General features: G+C 41.8%; 1 protein-coding gene across 3 annotated transcripts in view; it reads left to right on the forward strand.

The window, feature by feature from the left end:
* LOC111249932 (uncharacterized) overlaps window positions 1-23,456 on the forward strand; it is a 390,414-nt gene that overhangs the window by 221,726 nt on the left and 145,232 nt on the right. For all 3 annotated transcript variants that reach the window (XM_086987780.1, XM_086987779.1, XM_022804407.2), the window contains one exon: window positions 17,787-18,236. In XM_086987780.1, the coding sequence (XP_086843906.1) occupies window positions 17,787-18,236 (450 nt within the window). The remainder of the gene's footprint in view (window positions 1-17,786; window positions 18,237-23,456) is intronic.

Raw genomic sequence — 23,456 nt, forward strand, 5'->3', positions numbered from 1 at the left:
TTGTCTGCAGGCTGACGAAATTTCCAGCTGGAGTTATCATTTTGTTCGCCTTAGCAGACTTGCACACTTTCTTATATACTGCGTGGCCAACGCTGTTAGATGAGTCTTTATGGTCAAACCTATTGAAAAAACGATAACGTCTGGGAGACAACGACGATCACAATTTTTAATCAGTTTTTCACACAGCCATTTCAGCGGTTTGAGTTTATAGGGGTAACCAATTTTGGTCTGCTTCCTCTTTACCATAACGATACAAAGGATTAATGCGACAATTAAGGCGATGAAAGGCTAGTGCGTTAACAATCAAATACAGCTGGCCACAGTCGTTCATTCCAAAAGGCAACTAACGTTTCGATGCCCTAATTCAACGAAGCTCATGACTGTACTATGGTATCGCGAAAGGAAATCATTAAGATTTCTAAAGAAATCTTCGTGGCATTTTTTTTCTTGAAAATCGAATGTTTTGTTTCCATAAGAACGGGCTGTTTTAAATAGGCCCTGCTCCCTTCAGACAGGTCGTAAAGAATAAGGCTGCTCATCACTAGAACTAGTCAAGAGGTCAATAAGACCCGCGTTGATTATTCTGAAAGCCGAGACCACGCATAAACTAAGTAGACTTAGTGTGAAAACAGAACAACGCTTTGTTCAATTTATCTTCCCCTCTTCGTAGGCAGCAGAATAAGCTGATTTAGACGCCATAGGCAGGCCGTATCTAGGTCCTTTAATGCTCCAGTTTCCTTATCAACAATGATGCCAAGATGACCATCGACTCATCGTACACACGGTCAAAGTGAGATCTTCTTCGTTTAATAGAATCTGCAAATCTGCTCTATACTATGGCAGTTGTGTAGCCTAGATTATAACGTATCATCGTATAATAATGTCAACAATATGTAGCGATTATATCACAATGACCATATATATATATATATATATATACTATAGAGTAGGCGGCATATAATGATTATTTATAACAACCATTCAGATTCCTTGTTAACTTAATTCATTAATTAAGATTCAAGCTACCGTTACTAACGTTAATAATATACTAAACGATACAACTTGAAAACTAGCCCGTGTTTTGAGTAAGCGAAAGGCTTCGAAATTCAGAATGACTTTTTTCAACGCTATTGCATGCATTCATCGTTAATTTATCACTTTTACTTTGATTATATTAGCAAAAAGCGTGACATCGCGAGAATAGTACACGCAACCTACTTTACGCGTTATGTACGGAAGGGCCTGATCACCACCTTCCTGTAGAACGACGACGAAGAAAAAAGGAACAACTGTATTCTGTCTCGGATAAGAGCGTTAGGCCAAGCTTTTTGCCTCTTCACGTACCTGTTTGTTTCAAGCTTTCTCTGTCTCTCTCTCCCCTAAACCTTACCTCTCTGACGAAGTACATGTGCAGATTTTTTGTTAGAGGCGGGTCCCTTGTGCAATAAAACCAGCGGAATTGGAGTGGAGAAAAAGAGCCAATTACAGCTAGGCCGGCCAGTGGGCCTAGGGGTGGCTGCAAATTTACACAAGTGCCCGATATTGACCAGTGAGCAGAGAAGCAGGAGTAGCACACCACCTGCCGTTTGCTGTCGGCAGCGTTACGGCTTCCGGAATGATAGGCGAACGATAGTGATCTTAGGGCAGCGGCCAGGACGAAAAGGGATGGGGCAAAGCAACATTGGATAATGACCATCTTGGGCGAGCGACGAGCCGTCGTCTGGATTGGTCTAGAATTGGTCTTACTATGTGGACCCGTTGAATGGCAATACAGTGCGACAGTGATGGTCGGCGATGCATAGAATCGACTTGCTGACGAAAAAACTATAGCTTAAGGAACAGCGATACCCATCCAGGACCTGACGGCCTGAAATCGTCGTGGCCTGCATGGCTGGATGTCTCTCTGACGATAACTGTTTTATGATTGTGTATAGAGCGAAGTGTGTATATACTACGGAGATCTCGTTGGAAAAGAAATCCGGTGTAGAACTAGCACAGGCAAGTATTTTGGTCAGTCAGAAATGAAGGAAAGAGCCGATGAAGAAACGCTGATTTGTATATACTTGACAAAGTTACGAATGTTTCCTGAGTTATTGGTACCACAACAAGATGGCGCACTGGTCACTGACCTCGCTACCTGTTGATGCGATTGCCACAGTTGACTTTACAACCACAGCTCCTAAGACGCCGGCACTTTTCGGCCATTTTTCTATAGAATTAAATCACCAATGATGCAACTAAAAGCGGATACTTACATAAACCATTCTATGCCGCCTTCTCTCTTGTGAGCTTATGGTTATTTCCCTGTGTACAGGATCCACTTAGAGCACAATAGCCTGAATAAACAGTGTACATAGCTTTAGTTGCGATATACGCATACACTCGTTCGAGTAACTGTTTATTTTGGAGCAACTCGTTTAAGAGACTGATGCGTATTACCCACCTCGTTCTTGGTCACGCTGACGCTCGTTAACTAGTCTTCTGTTGTTTTGGGTTGTAACGCTGCGACCCGAGAAATAGTCGGAATAGTGGCCGCAAAAAAGAAAAATTGCGGTTTTCGTTATCACTAGTTCCACTAGTCGCGGTCCACTCGCCTTCGAAATGATGGAAACTGAAGCACATCAGACCGGCGTGCAACGCAGTGACTATTTCAGAATACAGTTTCAGTCGCAACGCGTTATGTGTTTGGTGATCGTTGAGAGGGGATCATATTTTACAAGATAAAAAAATCAGCAGAATTAGTAAAAGAAAAGAGTTCTTCGAAGTAAAAGAAAATGCTCAAAGGCGTAGCTTTTTGTAATGAATTGAGGTATATTAGTGCTTTTTGCGGTGGTCATAAACTTGAAGGCTAAAGGCAGAAGTTTGGACGGTTGTTTTCAAATATTAGAAATTATAGTATTATTGATTGGCTATGTTGTCGGTATTAAGCATTGATTCGAAGTCAGCCTTCATCATACCAGCTTTGATATGCTAAATGAGATATTGTAAGGCCCTTCTATCATCTTGATTCGTAGTGCAGCCATTATTATGATGTATAAAGGTCGTCGAGTCATTTCTCGCATACGACAAAGTAAATGTTAGCTATAACATAATTTTTGTATTTTCTAACTACAGCTGACATCGAAGAACACATTTACAAGCTTTCGTCTACAAAGGCTTACCTCTTGTTTTAAAAAATCCCATTTCCCGTTACAACGAAAAGACGAATTTCTTTTGATTAGCTATAAGAATATCTACCCCTCTACTGTACTTGTGCGTAGGGGGCGCTGGAATGAGCCCCATTGCCTATAGTTTTTTCGTATACTGCCTTTATTTTACTGTCAGTCAAGAGCAGTTTATGAATGGCGGAGCAGCCGCGCGATACAGGGGTAATTCGGGTGTTACCCAGTCCAATATGATAGGGTCAGCACTGAGGTCAAAAGCAGGAATAACACCACACGAGTCCGTATCAGTCGAGGACGTCGTCTTGGGTGAGGAGAGAATGGTTCCCTAAAACTCCAACTCTTTCTCGCGCCGTTTTCTTCCATGGAAATGATTCAATCGTCAAACATGCGCTTGATAAAAATTGTTTCCGTTAGCATTATGAAGAGAGTTCAATATAAAAATATTGACGGGGCCGTGCTTTGTCTTTGCGATTAGCTCGGGAAGATTTGTTGGTTTAATCGACAGTGTAATTCTGTGCTTCGCATATCTATCCTTTATTTCTATGACCTGTGCTCGGACACAAAACTTTTTAGGGGATAGGCCAGACAACAACAATAGACAAGGCACCAACAGCAACCAAGAACAATAACAGCAACACGTGTGGTAGCAGCGACAACATGGACGTTACTGTCAACGCTGCTTGTGATTGTTCCCCACTTTTCTGAATTCTTCGTATGGAAAACGCAGCGATTTTAGAAGTTGCGGGCAATAACCCAAGATGCCCTAAGAACCTCCACGAGGTTTGTGACGCCCTTCCCTTTCGCCTTTTTGCTAGCGATGATATAATGCGACAAGAGATGGCAGCCGTAAAAGTTTCGCACACGAACGTGCTTAATAAAGATATTAATAAAAGCCTACGCTGAATGGTAGAATTGATTTACTTTGTGAAAAAATGAGCTTGACAAAGTCATATTTGCAATATATACAAATCGTTTGGGACTTGGCCAGTTTGATTGCTAACTTCACCTAACAATTGTTAATAGTAGTTTGTAACCACTATAAACCAAGCTATTATATAAGATGTTTCTATGGATTACTGATTACACACATCGCATATAGAAGGGTTTACAAATATCACTAAGTCTTTAACCTCGATGTTTTAAAAAATACTTTTTGGGTTTTTTTTCAAGAGGATTCGTTGCACGACGATACAAAATCGTTTTTAGAAGACCCACTTTTTTACGTCTTGTGTACAGTTTGAGAATTAGGCAATTTTCACATCTAGATGTGAGCTTTCGGCCGTGGTTGAGACAACTGTCCCAAAAAGGTTATTTTTCTTCAATTTGTATTAAAAATTATTTTTGTTTTTTTTTTTTGATAAAAAGCATTTCCTTGGTAGATAAAAAAGAAAAAAGTATTTTCCCTTCGAGACAAGCTTGTATTCAGCAAAAATTAAGGAAATGATTAGAACTTATTTTCTTTCTTCTTCAAACCTTTCTTTAGTGTTAGTATTTGTTACTATTATAATTAGCACATATTCAATCAACGATCTTGTGCGATTGTCATTATCGACGCAGAATATCCCTTGTCCGCTGTTAGATCATCACTATGAAAAATTAAGTAGAAGCTTTACTAACTACATATAATTAATAAACTATCTTTTAATTAAATCGGCTTGTTGAAATCTATCGAGCTTCAAACGGGTATAATAACCGTTGACATCTCCTATCTACGGTCGCCTCCCGTTCAACGGTTGAGTCCAATGTACTGCAACAAATATTTAACAACTAACGACAATGGAGAGCAAAAATTCCGGCAAGTTCCATATCATCCTTCTAACAAACGCGATATAATCATCTGTGTCGGATTGTAGTGAAAATGATTTCACCACGATTCCATTGTGCCTTGTTTAGACTCACAATATGATATATGAAACAGAATATTTAATTCGGTAACATATATATTGAAAGTAAGATGCACTGCTTTCGGTGACAAGAGAGATGTTTTTGGTAAAACTGCTTAAACGAAGGAAGTTGTTATAGAAAATAGTTAACTGCAAGATCATTAGAATACAAAAAAATTGCAATATTCTACTTTGACCTCCAGCCTATGTCTTCCAACACGTTAGCTCGTCCACGTGATGTCACAATGTTAAATTTTACAACTGTGTATACATTTTCCTTTAGATGTCCTATATTAGTGACTTCAAAAACTTTTGACACAGATAAGATAAATAAAACTGCAGTCAGATTACTGTAAACGACGCATTTCTGTAATGCCGCTATACGCGTTGTGTCGCTGCACATCTTGGCGGAATACGTTTTTATATTTGGCGCACGTCTCACTGCTGCTATCCTCTGTCGTGGTTTTTGAGTAGCAATCCGGCCCCTCTTCATGGCAAAAGAAATCTGTGCTAGTGCCCAAAATTGTAAAATTGAGCCGAACATTATTATGTGGGAAGGTGGCAGTAAGCAGTTGCGCCCATTGCGACCTCCGATCAGCCGTCGGTGCGACGGCCTGTGCATGGCAGGAAACGAATGTACGATATGCGGAGCTTTCGCTGTGGGCAAGTAAGATCCTAACAAAAAAAAAAAAACAGGAGAACCATCTACTCGAACGAATATTCCTGCAAGAGTCGACTGAAAACCGATAAGAACACAGCAAAAGTGCAGACCTGCACAGAACTGCATTAGCTGAGTATCTTCGTATTCTCGATGCAGGCTACGCTTAAAAGTTACAGTAACAGACGCTACAGACGAAGCAGCAGCAGCAGAATGTCGAACTTGCAGTATCGATCCGGGTTATTTCTGGGTTCGAAATGACTGCCAAAGTCAGGATGTCCGGAAAAGGCTTAAAAAGAAAATCGCTGATGCGATAGACCGATTTTACCCTTTCTCCGAGATAAAAACAGGAGAAGTAGGGGACTTCTGTTTCTCGGCAGACTTCAACTGAAGCCTAGTGTTAAGTCACCGAGTATTCCACAATCACTGTTCACAGTTTAGTATAGCGCAACTGTGCGAGACGTCTCTGTTGTCTACCTATCAATAACGTTGACTAAATAGATGAATTTAGCCCATCCTGAAATTGTCACAGCAGTTTAATTAATTATTTTCGTACATAATTACATTATCATCATACCAAATGGGTTCACTCAAATACACTATCGTCTAAAGCCTACGTCCTAACGACAAGTTAAGTTTGTTGCGAACCCCCGTTTCTTTCTAAGTGATTTTATCGCATACTTGTCATAGATTAGACACAGAATATAGCTACTAGTTAAGGTGGATTATGGGCGATCATTTAACGCACGAATTTTATAAACAATACTAATTTGTAAATGTAGCGATCCATTTGTCCTTGATCGACACCGTCCATGGCCCAGTGGTTTTTTCTAGGATTGTGCCTTAACGGTAGCTAGTGTCGTGAGTGACGTGTTTTGTTTACCACGTTCGTACCACCTTAGTCCCTTATTAATCGAGTAATGCGTAATCCTTATGCAACGGCCTTGGCATCGCCAGTTTCGACAGCGGCTTTTAAAAGCGAGACGGATATACATGGACATGCAATTCTCGTTGGTTTTCTTCTTACCAAGAAGCTTGAATCAGCTTCACCTCTGGTCTTGTCTGCTGTGCATTATAACTCCGTCTGTTCTTTCTGTTTCCGACATTCTGTTACATAAATCACAGCCGTACTTCGACATTACAAATGAGAATAAATATGCAAGCAGTTGATTAGTCACGGGCGCTTCTCTTTACAGAAGGGTACAGTATGCATATAGGATATACGGGATTTAAATTTAGGGTGATATGGGCCGGGCGGCATTTTATTGCGGATTAAAGCGCTTATAGAAACTGACCTTTTCAACTCTGGCCTACGGAATACTTGATTCCATAAATCAGCTTTGGGCCCAAAATACATCCTGCGAGTTCAAAAACTTCAAGGTAGACCTTAGCAATGGAACTGGCAAATGATCACACTTATGAGGTTAAAAAGGACTTTAATCGAGGTCGAGAAATGTCAAAATGTAGAGAAATGCATATTTAGTGTAACGATGTAAAAAAAATAGCCGCTAATTATATTAATGATTTACCTCAGTAACAATGCAAGTTCAAAACCATATTAACTTACATATGTTAAAACAGAAAACCTGCAATGTACTCCAACCGTCAAGCTGTTGTTTGTACTCGTATATCAAAAGGGCTGACAATACTCTCCTATTCAAAAATATATTGTTTTGTGGCTTTCTGTCTACAACGGTGCGATGCGATAGAATTGGGTAATTTGCTTTTCGCTTGTAGAAAAACCTTCTTGTCTGCTTAATAACACTTGGGTTTTAACAACACCGTAAGTTTGTAGCCGTAGACGGCACACTCGATTGCTTTAATCAAATATGTACTAATTCTAACATGGATCTTAATATCGCAGTATATTACGGAGATCAAGCAGTATCTTTTAAGTGTTCCACAGTCAATTTCCTTGCAGAAGTACTCAACCGGAGAAGCTGAAAATTACGAAAAGAATAACGATATTACCAGAACGGACTTCGTCGCCGTGCCATTGTACGTGTTCAGCTGAAGCCGCTTTTCGTGTTTAACTCAGTAGGGATCAGCATCAACCTAACAATAAAAATCATAGACAAACAAAAGGAACCGGACAAATAAACAGTCCCTTGGCTTATATCAATTGATAACGTTTTTTTTCTGGTTAGAGAATATAAGCGCTATGAGGCGTTGACGCGGCTTTCGTAATCCATTTTTCTCTTTTATCCACACTTGACCTTTTCGAGGGAATAAGAAATTTAACGAATAAGACCAGGCGGCTGGAGGCCAGCAGGCGGAATAGGGCGTCCCGCAAGCTTCCATGTGTAGTATCCACCAAAAATTGAAGTGCTGGACAAGCAGCAAAGCATGGTGAGCGAGCGTATTTGGCTAATTTGTGTCCTTCAACGTCGAGGCCCAAACGCAAAACGAAAAGGCAAAAGCAGGTAAAACTCGTTGGTTGTTGACACAATCATTAAAGGCCTATCGGGCTCCGGTAACCAGTCAGTTACGCTAGGCAGTAACTTCGTTCAGATTATGGCCAACGTAGTCATGCCGATTCATGTCATCACCAGCGGCTAGTGCTAAGGTAAATGCTGGTGGAAGTGGTGACTCGCAATTATTGAATGATTCAGTTTAGCGGGCTTGTTAAATGAAGCCGCGTGCAATGCTACATTGGTAACCACACATACGATTGGATATGTAGAACGGTTATATCGCAGCATAATTACTGCGATGATACGAACTTTATTACATTCAACTTATACAGAGTTAGTTACCAAAATCAAACACTCCTCGATTGGGAAAAAATTGTGCAGGGCCTCTTGTGCTATTTGAAATCAGGAAACTGGGCATAAAAACCCACTCATATGAAGCGGTTCCGCAACAAGCAAGCAGATGGCTGAAGAAACCTAAATTTATAAAGGCCCTTTGATCCTAAAATAATAGAAATAGTTGTGCTTCTGTATTTTTTCTTTGTATCTTATTTCGTAACCAGAACAAATGAGTTGTCTTTGAAGAAGTTCTGTTTCTTTTGTTAACTATTTACAGGAATCATACAGTTAAATTGACTTTCTCTGTTAACTAAAGTACCATATATATTAGACTTCGCACTATTTGGCGCAGTTAAGCCAAATCGTGTATCGTCACACTCGATTCACGCTGACGCGTTCACTAACGGGTTTTCAACAAGTCAATGGTAATGTTTGATCAACAACCTCATTCATTTACCGTGAGGGCCGCACAAAAACATTATTATTCTATTGCTAAAGAAAGTTCATAGCACGTGACTCTACGGCTACTTGCCGGGTGGTGCCCAGGTGGTCGTACAAGTGCAGAATTCTGTTCTGACTCTGTTTGTTGTATGTTTTTATAGCTATATCCAGACCTACGCAAGCGAACTACCCTTTTTAGCTCTGGCAACCGTCGTCAGGAGACGCGTTATTGCAATCTCCGTTGCACGAAGTCTTCTAAGTTTTTAACGGAAATCTCTTCATTTTCGAACTGCATCATAACGCCCCTATCTTCATTCGGTCATACGGAAGATAGACCGCACGTAGAGCCCGCCGCCTTACGTTGACCCCAATCCACCGGTGGCATCAACCACTACTATCATTCTGTATCCACTTAAAATTAATTCAAATCTCATCATCACCATCATTATCCTCTGCGGCTTCGTATCGACGTCATTGACGCTACTGCTGTGGTTGTTAATGTCTCGATCTCCTCGTTAGTAAAGTAAAAATCTGGTCATTGACTTAAAATTCAATAAAGGAAAAAAAAACATCATATGCGGAAGATGACTCACAGGCTAAGCGAGCGCTCTGAAGGGTCGCTTGGTAACAAACTGCGGTTTATCCTCGTACTGAGTCGGACTAACGATAACACGAAGCTTACGGCAATGCTCATGATAATAATGTCTGTCAACGCTTATATTTTCATTAGCTCTATCAGCTTCGACCAGGCGGCGGACACGCATAAATATCCGTTGCTGAACGATGTCTCATTACCGATAGTCTTATTCGGAAACATGGTTCGCTAGCAAAAAAAATGGATCAGCTATAGCCAAATGAGTGTGTTTAATTTCAAAATTTAACAGCATCTACGCCGATGTCATCGGCTGACTTTATGAGGAGACTGTGCTCAGACATTACTTTGGAATATTGACTCGTACTCGAGCATAATAGACTTGGTTATCAATAACCACGCCAAAGATCTTCGACCATCGGTTGGTCACGATAAGCGTATATAGCGTACTGTAAATGATACTGATGGCGTAGATTTCAAAATTACGTTAATAGAACGTTAACTACAGACAGCAAACTGCCGTGTATTTGGCGCGAAACTTTGTTTCAGGAACCAGTTAGGGTTGGAAGTTCCAGGTCTTAAATGATAATTCAGTTTGATCCAAAATAGCATTCGAAGTTCCACTTAGAATGCATAAGCAGTTAAGCATGCTGGGTTCTAATGATTATTAGGAGTCTACCATGTGCTGCTTTACAAGGCGTCAATATTAAGGATTACTTAAGTGAATAAAGGTTACATAATCTGCATTATTTGCAAAGCAGTAGATTACCAATAAGCTGTTCTTTTTTTTTTTATAAATTAAAACTTAGTCATGTCAGATTTCTATCTAATGCCGAAACTCGAACCGACTTCTGATTTTCCCCAAGAATATTTGTTCATAATTTCTGCTTAATAAATGTGTCTATTGTTGATGGTGCAGTAGTTCCTTCTTCTCTATATTTGCCGCGCAAAACAAAGATTTGAATGCTGCCGCCTCTTAACCGGTGAGCTGTTGTCCGGAACAACCGTGAGAGGGCATTGTTAAACAAGAAGTTCCTTTTCGCGTTGCGCGGGGGCGCCACCCGTCCCGTAAGGCAACCTATGTCGGAGGCGCTCGGCTCAATCAGCTGAAAGAATGGCCAAGCACTGGACGTAAAAGCATGATTTAACTGGGACCGGCCAACAGACGACTTGTAGCTTCTTGGGCAAGGTGTGATGTTTCAGTTGTCTCCCGTGATACTGGAATAGTAAAGTGTTTGCCTAGTAAACTTTTTATAGGTAATTTAGGTTTGAAACTGAACGTATGCACATAAATTTTGTGCTTGGTGGGGCCATCTATCTGAAACCATGTTCACTTGCAACATCGGACATAGAACTCAAAATATTTGTTCTATTTTTTTTGATAGAGATATATGTTGTCTAGAATTAGCGTTCCAGGAGGTTCTCTAGTACTGAAACGGCTGCAAATACCAACAAAGCAAGACTGCGCACTAAAATGACGGTGATACCAGCGTACAAAGACTGTACAACGAACGCCCTTAATTAAGCGTGAACTAGGGATATGATGCAAAATGTATCTAAGCCACCAATTAGGCTGATTCAAGATTCTCAAGACTTGTATAAATGGCTGCTAAAAGGAACTACCATTAAGTAGTAGGTGTCATTTTTAAGTTACCAAGTTAAGAAGTCAACAAAAGTTTATTACCATGGAGATGTTTATAGCGTGATACAGCTAGCGTGAAATGTTTGTTGCCTGTTTGTAGCGTGAAATAAAAGACCATGAATATTAAATGATTACTAAGCCAACCTGGCTTCCACGAATGTAGCAGAAGTAACAGGACTCTATTTAATGGCCCATGGGCATAACCAGAAAACTTTGTCAAGGATGTTTTATGTCACGGTTTTCAACATTGTTAAAAAAAAAACAGTAATTGAATTTATTCTGTTTTTCTGAGTTGAGGATTTGGCGATATGACTACTGCCTTGACCACACTAAACTTCTCAAAGCGGTGTTTGCCTTCGTCCACAGGCCACCTCTTTTCGTCGTTAAATTCTCGCCGTGACATTTCTTCATCATCAAGAGTCGACAAAGGGATCTCGATTTGAGGTAACAGCGGTAACGATGAGCATACGACCGCAGAACAGGGCATAATTTTTCATTGTTTTATCTTTCTCCATTCGTACTAACACGCAATTTAAGAAATAGATATTTATGTTAGCTTCTGCTAGATCCGACAGATTTTCTAGCTGGCTTTGTTTCGATACCGTCTCGTAGGGTCAGCCATCTTAACCACCATCGCGTGGACACTTGTCCGCTATTGCTGCTTTCCAGGATTTCCCTGCTAACGTAGAAAGAAAATCAAGAGGAATTAAATAAATTAGCAATTATCTTAATGGATGTGATCCGCTTTCGGCGGATGTATCTGGCTTGATTCTGGCACAGCCCAAACAGCTGGTCTTGCTATTGCTTCTTGGCGTAATTAATGACTAGTAATTAGTAATTTGTGGTCAGACAGACGCGCAACGTTCGGTGGGAAACTCCTTTTAGTTGAAAAACCGATGCGAAGCAGTACACGTTGATAGGAATCCACAAATGAGGGATGTTGCTGGGTTATACAGTCTATGTTCTAATAAAGATGTTAGAGTCCACGGAAAACAAGTTCAGCATACGTTGACAACGGGGAACAGCTTTGAGTGGCAGGCCTCTATTAAATACAAGCTCGACGATAATTCACTATCGTTTTCGCCGTTGGTTACAGATGCTGCCTCTACCGTGAGCATATATATAGAGTTACTACAAAACGCTAGGTCAGCTCTATGAGCATTAATGCACATTATTACTTGATCACAATCAACACCAGAGTTAGGGCAGTGTGTTCCTACCGTCGCCTCCACTATTGGCTCACGGATCGTGTTCGCAGTTCTTGCAGACTTACTGCGAGAGCTGGCTGGCAACAGTGTGTTTTATCTTGAGCAATGGGCGAAACCTGGCGGATGAATGCCCCATCCTGTTGTCGTCTTCTTTCAGTCGTCAATGGGCCGAGGTTTTCGTCAATGAAAATCTATTGCTTACCTGCGATTCGTTCGTTAGAGACCAGCAGTCTAGCTTCTTTCGAATTCAACTTGACCCCGCAATCCAACGATTAAGTTTGCCAAAATCCTGCAGCCAACACGTCTAGAGCAGGCGCACAGCACAGGCACTACAAAAAGGACAACTTGAAGTTCGACGGCCTTGGTATCGGTTACAGGTGGATTCCTAAAGACCATGTTATACACTACATACTAGGTATTCTGTACACTGCCAATGTACAAATATACCTGGTTTCTCATTTTATTGCGTTTCTCACACATACTTATACATTTGTTCGTTTCTACTAGTTCTACAAAAACGGTAACAAAACCGTTGTGGTAATTGAGGTCACGGCATCTACGGGGGTTGGAAGTTGGGTGCAGGTAAGGCAAGAGAAGCGACTGCTGAACTCCAGAAAATTTTCCTTGTTCACGCACAGACAGTCCTTCCATTACTTTTCTTCTTATGGAGAAGAAAATGAAACCTACACCAAGGTTGTCCAGCCGTTGTTATCCGTTAGGTATCATTGCACTGATGTTTCTATCGTTTACGATAGTTTTCCTCAGCTAGCGCGAATACGAAGAACATGCATGAACCTCATCTGCCGATGCGTAAACACAGTTGTATCCATACGTGCCTGTCGGGTTTTCAGAAGACTCATTTGTGGGGTCTAGCTATTAATTTAAGTGTATCCAGTGTATTACGACGTAGCTTGCTTCAGCTCGTCCAGGCCCGTAGTCGCAATCGCAGGCCGCCACTTGACTCATACGGTTAGACGCCATCTGCCTTGACACTGTAACTAGAAGTTACTTTTGAGTTGGCGAAATTTCAGAAGCTCCTTGCCTCAAAAATAACCAACGGTAGTGGCAAGGAAGCAGGCGACAGCGGCAAACAACGTTTCAGCGCTAAATCCCTGCTGATTTGATGAACTCGGTCCGTCGACCTGAAACTAAAGAGGACATCTTAAATGTGGAAAAGCGGAAGCAAAAGGTACAAACAGAACTTCAAAACAATAGTGGATTATTTGCAGAGGTGCATGTGAAGCAGCGGGTCATGTACAGCAAGAGCGGAAAAGACCATAAAGAGGGCGATAGAGATAGTACGAAAAAGCGGTTGGAAAATGGTTCACATAAAAGCTAGAGAAATGAATTGATTTCTCCACGTGTTCCTTGATTTCGCCTGCAGTTAGCTCATCTAGACGATTCGCTTGTTGAGGCAATTGTAAGAGGTCTAGGCGATCGGTGTCTGTCAAACGCAACGAGGCAGTTAACAGCTTTGTCCAAAACTCGAAATGGCCTAATTGGTTTGGAGGAAACCGACTAAAAGAGACGCGCGCGCTCGCATACTAAAAAACGGGGCAGGCGGAAAAAGGCTAGGCACTTAAAATCTCCTTACTGAACTGCTATCCAGTTTGTTTGGTATTCAATTTATAGGGGAAATATCCAAGCTTTGAATTTTTGTATTATCTGTCGGCCTTACCACGTATTTCTGTGAGAGAAAATTACATACTGCAACGCAGGCCACATTCTCTAAACAACAAACACTTAGCAGAAAAGAAGAAAGAAATATTACAAATACAATCTTCGATATTTGCGTTTGAATTTCTGTGCAGGTTCACCTCGACTAACTCGAATACCTTGCTATATAATAACGTATTTAACTGATACCATCTGATGCGAATTGGAATACGTACTACATAAATCAACATATGACTGCTACTAATAGTGCGTATGCTAATACATCCCGCTTGAATGTAGTCGAAAGCGAACTGCTATAGGGTCTCTCCATTCCATTCGTATGCATATGTGGACTCTGCTGGACACTCTGTAGTTTTCCGCAGCACTTTGCACAATAGCGAAGCACTAACGGTCTGGAGGCGGTAGCCATCGACATCGAAACAGTCCTCTTTTTAGCCAGCAAATTGGGCCTACGCTAGGACGGCCACTTGGCGCTGGTACAATTTCGACCACTGTGCTACTTCATTCATATGCTTAAGGAGTGGACGCTATTCGTCAGACATGTACAGACAGACCTGGTCGCCACCCCGATTTCTTTTGTCGGTTCCCTTTAGCATTGTCGTTCGTTCGCCATTTCTGCTGCCAGTCATGGTCAGTAGGCTGCTACTTATTAAATCATGTTCCCCTACATAACGTCGTCTATTTTAAAGTTCGCGGTCGGAAATTATGGGGACTTCCACGCAAATCAGCGCGTGGTTTGTGCTGAACCTGCAAAATTCTACCACGACAGACCATACCATCTTCTTTTGTAGCATTGCGCTCGTTCGTAGAGCGAAATTAAGGAACACTAACGTGTGATTTTTTTCTGCTGACGAAAAGTATTGACAGAACGAAGAAGAACTTCAGCTATTGTCTTCCGAATCCTTCAGCAATAGCGGAATACTAAGGCTTCAACTCATTTGATCTCGTATTGCGGTATCGACTTTGCTTGTAACGGGACATGTTTCTATAAATGAACTTAAGACCCTTGACACACTTACCCCAAAAACTCAGGAAATAAGTGCAGAATATGGGGAGTATGGGGTGTCTCGCTCGGTACAAAACAGGAACTCGTGTTTAGGAATTAGTCACCCTATTGGCTCCTGCAATTAGATGCATCGTCTTTGAGGCCGCCAATCCAAAAACCCCTGTATACCGCAGCCTATCGTAGATGGTATATCAGAAAGGGCAACCGACTGCCTCCAATTCCGATGGGCAGACAGTAGATGTCTTTCGCTCTTCGTCTGCGTGAAGCCCACGGGGGATGCCAGTTTCAGTGAGCACCACCAGCACTTCTCCTATTACCCTTCTCTCCTATTTTCGCACTGAGTACGTTTGGGATTGACGAAGCCTTTGCATGGCTTGTAGGCACTAGGAACTGCTGGGCGTAAGCAAGGGCAGTCGTTTTCAGAGGGAGGAAGGAGAAAGGTTGAATCAAAGTAGAAGGGCAACAGATGCTCCTTCATAGCCGTGTGGTAAATCAGAGACCGATTCGGCCCTAAGAGAATCCTAAGATATAACTTCTACAGCTGGGATTCGATGCCCTTCGATATCGGAAAGAAACCAGCACGACTGAAGAAACGATATAAGGGGTTAAAGGATAGTGGAATAATGCTGGTGGCCTCAACGACGTAGCGTTTGACGTCAATGCAAATGGCAGTTTAACGTCGAAGTAAGCATAAGCGGATGACGAATGCTGGTTATGAGATTTATGAAGGATTGGAATAAAGGCCAAATCGAAAAGAGCTAACTAAAAGACAGCTTGTCGTTTTATTGTTTTAGATACACGAGACATAGTCTACTGTAGCAACTGTGACCACAAAACTTTCGTCGAATGGTGAAGAGCAGCAGTACCCCCCCAAAATAGATATCCTCGCATAAGAAGTGTACTTGAATTATCTGAGTAGAGTCAAATCAGACCGGTTCCAAATATTTTATCGGCAATAAAAGAATATAAACTAGTAGGGGTGTTTTCGGTGACTTCAACAGCACGACTTCTATGTTGAAATACCACTCGACCAGCTCCACGTTTTAGGTAGCTTCTTTTTCTGTAAAACCTACCAATACAATGACTTGTATTTGCACTCCCCGTAAGAGTATCCTACCTAGGTACACAAAATCCCATTGTAACCTAAATCTAAATCGAACCCTTTATCTCTGTAATCCAAATGAATCTTCTTTAGTATGATCAAAACAGCAATATTTTATATTTCTTTTACCAAATATTTCACAAATGTATATGTGAATTAAAGCTTAAGTTGGAAAGCAGAGGAAATGTCAGAGACTTTGTCCAGTAATCTGACCGTAAATGATGCTCCAAGTCTGCATTAAAAGAGTCCCTTAAGTTATGCCTCAGCCTGTGTTTCACTCAGAAGCACTAAGTCCAGCCAGACATCTAAAGAGGGCACGCTTTCTAAAAATTAGCTTTTTACTCGGAAACTTGAACCTCAAAAAATATTTCTTTGTAGTTAACTCTACACCTTCTTTTTGAAAATGGTTATGGGAGCGGCTGAGGGTAAAACCTTGGAAAGGGGCCCAGCCTGAGGAATTAGGAAAACTATCTCTCCTTTAGCCTAAGTTACATGAAAAATATGGCGACGATCAATTTGCGAGCAGAATACGCGGGAGACGGTACAGGTCTGCTTGGATTGAATGCTCCTAAACGAGAGCAAAAAGCTTTTAGTCCTTTGCTGGGGAGCTAAAGACTGCGCTGTGTCAATATTTGCTTGACCGCTTGGTCAGCTTTGATCTACTGTTCGAAGGTTCTGCGCAAACGGTTCAGAGACGTTTGGTCAATAGCTCTTCGGCTTTACTCGTTCTCGCCGGACCGCTTCTTCTCTGAGCTTGACCCCTGCATCCATCTGACGCAATAGGGCGACGCCAACAAGAAGGCTGAGACGATAAAGTTAAGGCAAGTAGAATGGTCGGAAACAACCTAGTCCTGTACCATTCAACCCTAGTCATTTTGTGTGGTGGTTAATAGGTGCGAGGTGGCTAAATTTAGTAAGAGATCTAAGAGAAGATATTGAAACGAAATGCCTTTAGTGAAAGCTAAAAGAGGACAGGAGAAGGAGAATTAGAAAAGGAGACTGTTAGAAAACGCAAAACCTCACAGGGGATAGAAGGCCCAGGAAGGAAATGGAGAGGTGACAACGGTGTCGAGAAAAACAAAATTTACATTCGATTCACCAAGCCTTTATGAGTAATGTTGAGTATAAGAAGGAACAACATGAGGACTGCTTTTAGTAACAAAACTTGGAGTAATATTAGGTATATTGGCGCATCGGCAAACTTGTATACATTCTAATTTTGGTCCGCCTGTTCTGGGATCGGGACTTCATCCGAATCAAGGCGGCTATTAATTAACACGTAAGCGCCCTCCTCAGTACACTGTGTCACGATAACAGTTTTAGCGTTGCGTGTAAATTGTTTAGTATTTAATTTAGTCAATGTGTTTACTTCGATACCATGATGACCAGTTAAGCTGATAACGCCGTTATGAGATCTCGTCTTAACCTTCCATGTCGATTTGTGGCTAGATTCACTAGTGACGGCGAAATAAGAGCTATATGTGATGACAGATCATCATTTGCTTGCAAGTCATGTAAGTAGCACTTAACTACTTGTAATATTATGGCAAAATTATATTAATCACCACATTCACACACTATTGTATAGCAAGCCACGCTGAATAATTATAGTCAACATTTAACCACGTATTCGGATTATTTTCTTTTGTGTATAATATTATAGGCGGACTTCAACGAAATGGCACACTTCGTTCGTCGACGATCAAGAAAGTCGCACCCCCCACGGTACCCGATTTAACCAACAATAATCCTCCGCTCGCCGCAAGTGTGCCCCAGCCGAGTGGAACACTCGTGGCCATATCGAACAGCGGCGTTAATGTCGCTAGCGGTGGCGGAACTTTGACCGCTGGTCAGTCATGCCAGACCAATCAAGGCAACCAGGTACCGCTCAATCGACTGTCCTGTTATTCCACGGGTTCATCTGGTTCGTCACACTCGTCTGGTAGCTCATCGGTGGCGACCTACGACAGCGATTCTGTTGTTTACCAGTCCACAACCATCATGCACCATCTGCCTCATGTGCAACAGTCTTCATATCATAGCGGACAGCAGCAATTGCAAAAGCACCACGTGTTGCACCACTCCCGACCGCCGATGCGTCCGTCCTCTCCAGGTACGTCTGTAATAAACGACTAATGGTAGTAAAAACTACTGGTAATAATCACTAAAGTTGGTCTGGAGGATTTCTATGGCTGGTCGTATGATTTGGCTTTATTTGTATTTGTAGTTAAACTACCTACAAGCTATAACTTAGATCGAGCTAAATTGATTTTGGCTTAGGCTCGTTGCCAGAACGAGCGTGGAAATACACCGTTGAAACCGGGTGGCCTAAAGAGTACGCCGTCGTATCATCAGTTACAAGAAGGGCTTGTCCCAGTTACCTATCCGCATTAAATAGTATAGTTAGACTCCATTTATCTTTCCACTGCGCGCTATTGATTGTCGGGATTCTCGACTGGTCCTTTCTTGGCCAAGTAGGTTACACGCATATAATTAAATAGCGGTCCTAAACCTAGGAAGAGCACCTGATAGCCCGCCAGTGTTCGTAGGCGTCGTTGTTGAGCCTGTAGCGACGACAGCTGAATATGATAGCAGCTAGCGATTTATTGACCGTGGATGAAGTTTTGGCAGAGCCTGCAGATACCCCCCTCCCCCCCCGCCCCCGGGATTCGCATTAAAAAAAGGACAAGGAATGCAATCCTCTAATCTTGGCATGATTAGTCGAGCTGTTTTTCAAGTATGTTCATCTTTATGTACACAAAGCGAATCGAAAGCTGCGTGAGCGGGAGTCGACCGAGACGCTATGGTCTTTGTCATCAAGCTATAACAAATGCGGCATTATCGATCTAAAGAGGTTATTGCAGTGATTAACAGAAGATGGATCATGTCTTCTGACGCTTTGAAGCTGTCGTTTCATAGGTAAATGTATTGGATTTGTTTTTTTACTGATTTTAGTGCGAGGTCCCTGAATGGATCTTGGTAGGATTTCGCCAGTATGTATATTTATGGTAACAGAATGAAATTCAATCGATATCGATCATAAACGTATCGCGGTGTTGTCGTATTTAGTACATGGGGATCTTATTACCTGCTTTGATGCTGGAAGACGTTTTAAGCAGGAGGATAAAAAATTGAATTACATCCACATAGACCGTAGCTTCCGGATTTGTCTGGCCTGCTGATCTACTGAACTGTTTGGTAACTTCCGTGGGAGTCTACAAATACGAAAAAATATTTATGGGGAGATCATTCATAGCTTTGGATATTGATTTAAATATAGAACGGAAACAGATGCTAAGGTGTTCCTATTTGCGGACAGAGTTCAAACAGCCGGACTATTTAGAATGTGTCGTATGCAAGTTGTATTAACTTATAAACCTCCTTTACGAGAAAATTCTAAAAGTTTCCAAATATTGGCTTAGTAAGTACCAGATAAAGCATTTGATCGAAGCTTCTGGTTAATTATTATACCAACTTTTCCGTTTGGAAATAATCTAGTTTTAACTATTTCTTGTTGTCCTTTATTAACTAACTATGATTCTAATTTGCTTTCGCGGATCGACAGACAGACGTTCAATTATCTCTTAATGTTACGGGCCTACAGTTTAATCGATACGAAAGACCGGTGTATTCGGACTTACTTTCCAGAAACCGCCAAGTCACCGACGAAACCACACTTGCAAGCCATATGACCTTAGAGGAATTAGCATTTTACAAAGTGGTACTATGTTATTTTAAGCACGCGTTCTCAGTTTCGGGTAAAGTTTCAGCCCGTCTTCACAGCTACAGTGATACCTCACAGAGTTGCATCTAAATTGGACGTATCCATTGGCATCCTACAGTACATTGTATCCCATAAATGCTCGTGCAGGTCGTATGCAGGCCAAAACCGCAATACCTATTGCAAAAAAAAGGCAGAAAACCGAAATCTGATGCTCGACTATACAGCAGATCTGCGTTCTATTCACCTCTTTTCCTGGCAGCTTCCAAGAGTGAGTTACAGGCACGCATAAACAACATTACAAGCCCTCTTTAGAATAATGGTTCGTCCTCTTATAACCTCCGGTTTTTTATCGTCCGCATCATGCAGTAATGAACTTGTGCTTTCCCTGAAACGACCAAACATTTCCTCGACTCCAAATTCATTCAACACCACCAATACGCTTCTCTCAGTCTATAACGGACCCCGCCATCCACCAGTACGAGCTGCAAGACTGAAGGCGCGATTCCACGCCAGTGCTAACGGTATCGAAATCAATTTGCAGAAAACATCGTGGAATGGATGTGGAACAATTTTTGAATCCTGGGCCCTCAGCCGTTAGTGATAGCGTCAACGAATATATATATTCCACTCATCGGATCAACAGGTACACAGACGACCCGGGAAACTGGGGTGTTGAGCTAAAGAGGAATGCGGCGTTAACATTGAGAAATAAAAGGCATCTGGGAAGGTTCCGGGTGATCTGGTAGGCCCTTGCTATCGAGAATCATCGCAATAGGTGTTGCGCGATGATCCCCCAAGATAGAGGGAAAGAGTAGGTATTTTTCAAATGGGTGTAAATTTCCCTGGCTGAAGGACCAAATAGATACCTGTAACGAACCTTGCATGCCTTAGGTTTGCCTGAGAATAATTAGAGGGGATCGGACATTGCGTTTGTAGATTTTTAGAGATGGTGATTTGTGACTTGTTGCGAATATAGTGAGAAGATACCGACTTACAGTTAGGTCAAGCTTACGATTCGTTTTGTGTTGGAGACTGTACTTAGAGTGAAAGTAACTAATTCAATAATTTGGATACTGATCATTCGCTAGCAAGGCTTTTTCATTTTATAGAGAGAAAAAGACCTTGTTACTCAATTTGTACTAACTTGAAAGAGCTATTGGCGTAGTGGACAACATTAGCCTGAAGAAAATTCCGGTTTTGATAAACATTTAAGCTAAAGATGGTATTAATAATTTTATCTCTGTTTCTGTTGAACGTCTTTTGGGTACTGAGATATGGACCTACAAAAATCAAGCCTTAAATGAAGGAGAGAAAAATGCGCCCAAAGCTACATTAATGCAGGAAAACGATGTGAAGAAATCAACCACTGAGTATTCAATATATTACCTAATATTTAATATGAGAACTATTTTGTGTAAATGCGTTTTACAAACAGCCTTTGACAAATAATCGCGAATTATTTTGGGACGCTATCTACTACTGAAGCAGTAATGCAAACGAAGTTACTATAAAATAGATATCCGCTATTACATGGTTATATTTCAACTTGTTCAAAAAACAAGTTACTCTCTCGCCTACATGTTAACATAATGGAAACAGCGTATTTGCTCTATCCTATATAAAATACGTTTTTCCCTTACAAAACGGAAAAGAGCCTCTGAGAGGCTTCGGATACGCCTCTAAGCGCCTACATATTTACTCACACCTTTGCCGAACATAAAAATCTCCGTTTGCCAGTCAAATCTGACCGGTCTACCCGCCTGAGAAAATACTATCATAGCAATAATTACAATCTCTGGCACCCAAATCTGTTCAGGAATTCTCTCCCGCTGTTGTTTTTCTCCTTCTTTCCCAGAGTTCATCTTCCATCTCGAAGCTACAATCAAATGATGCAATCCGAGTCGGAGTCAGACTTTGTTGTCATGCCGGAGCACCGATAGAGTATCCCCAGATCCAGTCGACTCTAACGGCCCCGCCACTTCTACCGCCTACTGAATATTTTTGTTACATTGGTTACCGCTTTCTCGCGTTATCTGTCCCCCTCTATGTTCAGTCTAGCTTGTGACGAGCCCAGTATTCCCATACGTTTGCGCCCCTCTTTAATTTCGTGATTTGCTGAGGTGTCCTGTTGTTGTCATCTTTCGTTGCTTGCGAAGTCAATTTATCTGCTTGTCTACCTCTTTAGGCCCTGCTTTTATCTCTAAGTAAATGTGGGGTGACGTACAATACGACAGTTGTAGCCGTTGAAAGAAGAATGTGCCCCCACTGGCATGTCCTTTTTCTGGGTAGTTGCTATCACGATTGAGGCGCTTCTTGCGTGATCATAGTTAGAGAGGCAGTGGACGTAAGATGGCAATGGGATCAGGAGCAAGTATGTGTTCACCGGACCCTGGCAAACTGGGCTGCACTGATCAGAGCCATATCGAAAAAATGTGAACAGCTTGGAAACGAACGCGGAACCAAATTTTGTGCGTGGTTTTACTCTCGTAGATATCAATGTGTGCATGTGTATTAGATAGAAGAGTTCTGTCCGTGGATGATTTTGATGGCTTATCGGTCGGTGTCGTAGCGATACCCGAGCGATTCGGAATTGGGCGGCGGTAGACCTCTGGTGAAGGACAGGTTTTTTATTTCTTATATAGAAACTGCAGGAATCATCACATAGGGTAGAAAGACTAAGCCCAATGGAAAGCCTGTCTTAAGGCTACCAAATAGTATCATGTATCTTCAAGCATAGATAGTGAAAGATTAGTATGATATGTTCATACTTGCTTAAAACCACATACCTGCCAGATACTCCAGTCGATTCATAATAAATGAAAGAAAAAAAAAGCGGCAAAAATACACTATTTTTTCTTTCACTAAAATATTGAAGAAGTTAGTAGGTGCACACATGCGAAACGCGGTAACATCACATCTGTATTTATTTATATGCGCAGTAGCTTTGTACGGCATCAGAAACGTCTGTGAGCTTTATACGAGAAACGTCATTCATTTCTTTTTAACGTCCGTGTCTCTCGAAAACCGAAAGCTGTTGGAGGTTTCCGTATATCAAAACACAACGGACTTAGAGGGGGAGGAGAAGATTGGGATAAATGGCTCTAAATTGGAGCACGCGATGCAGACTTAACAAAATGGGCAGGAGGCCTGTGTCGCTGCTGTCAGCCTCGTTCCAGTGGCTACCTTAGCTCCGACTGCTGTTGCGCCTCGATTGGGGGTGCCTTAATAGAGAAAACCCTATCTAAAAAACCCCTGTTGGTAGCGCCACTGGTGGAGATTTTAACCGCATCTAGATAGCGTTTAGCTTTGTACAGCCGATCATGTTGTATTTAGAAGTCAATGACGTTGACGACGACAGCACGAGATCAGAGCGACGTATACTGCTCCAAGGGGTGCGGGCGTTAAGCGAGCGTTGAAGCTGCGCTAAGGACAATGAAGAAATTCCGATGAAAACGAAGGGAGAAAGCGATTTTGTCTGATTCCCGAAAGGAGGGACTCTAAAATGGAATTGTACAGTCCCACTCTCTAACGTTTGGCCCCTTCCGCCACGACCTACGACAATGCGATCACCGCAAAGGACATAATGTCACTACGTCAGGCATTGAGAAC

Source organism: Varroa destructor, unplaced genomic scaffold (assembly GCF_002443255.2).
Source record: "Varroa destructor unplaced genomic scaffold, Vdes_3.0 BEIS01000004.1, whole genome shotgun sequence".
Classification (NCBI taxonomy): domain Eukaryota; kingdom Metazoa; phylum Arthropoda; class Arachnida; order Mesostigmata; family Varroidae; genus Varroa; species Varroa destructor.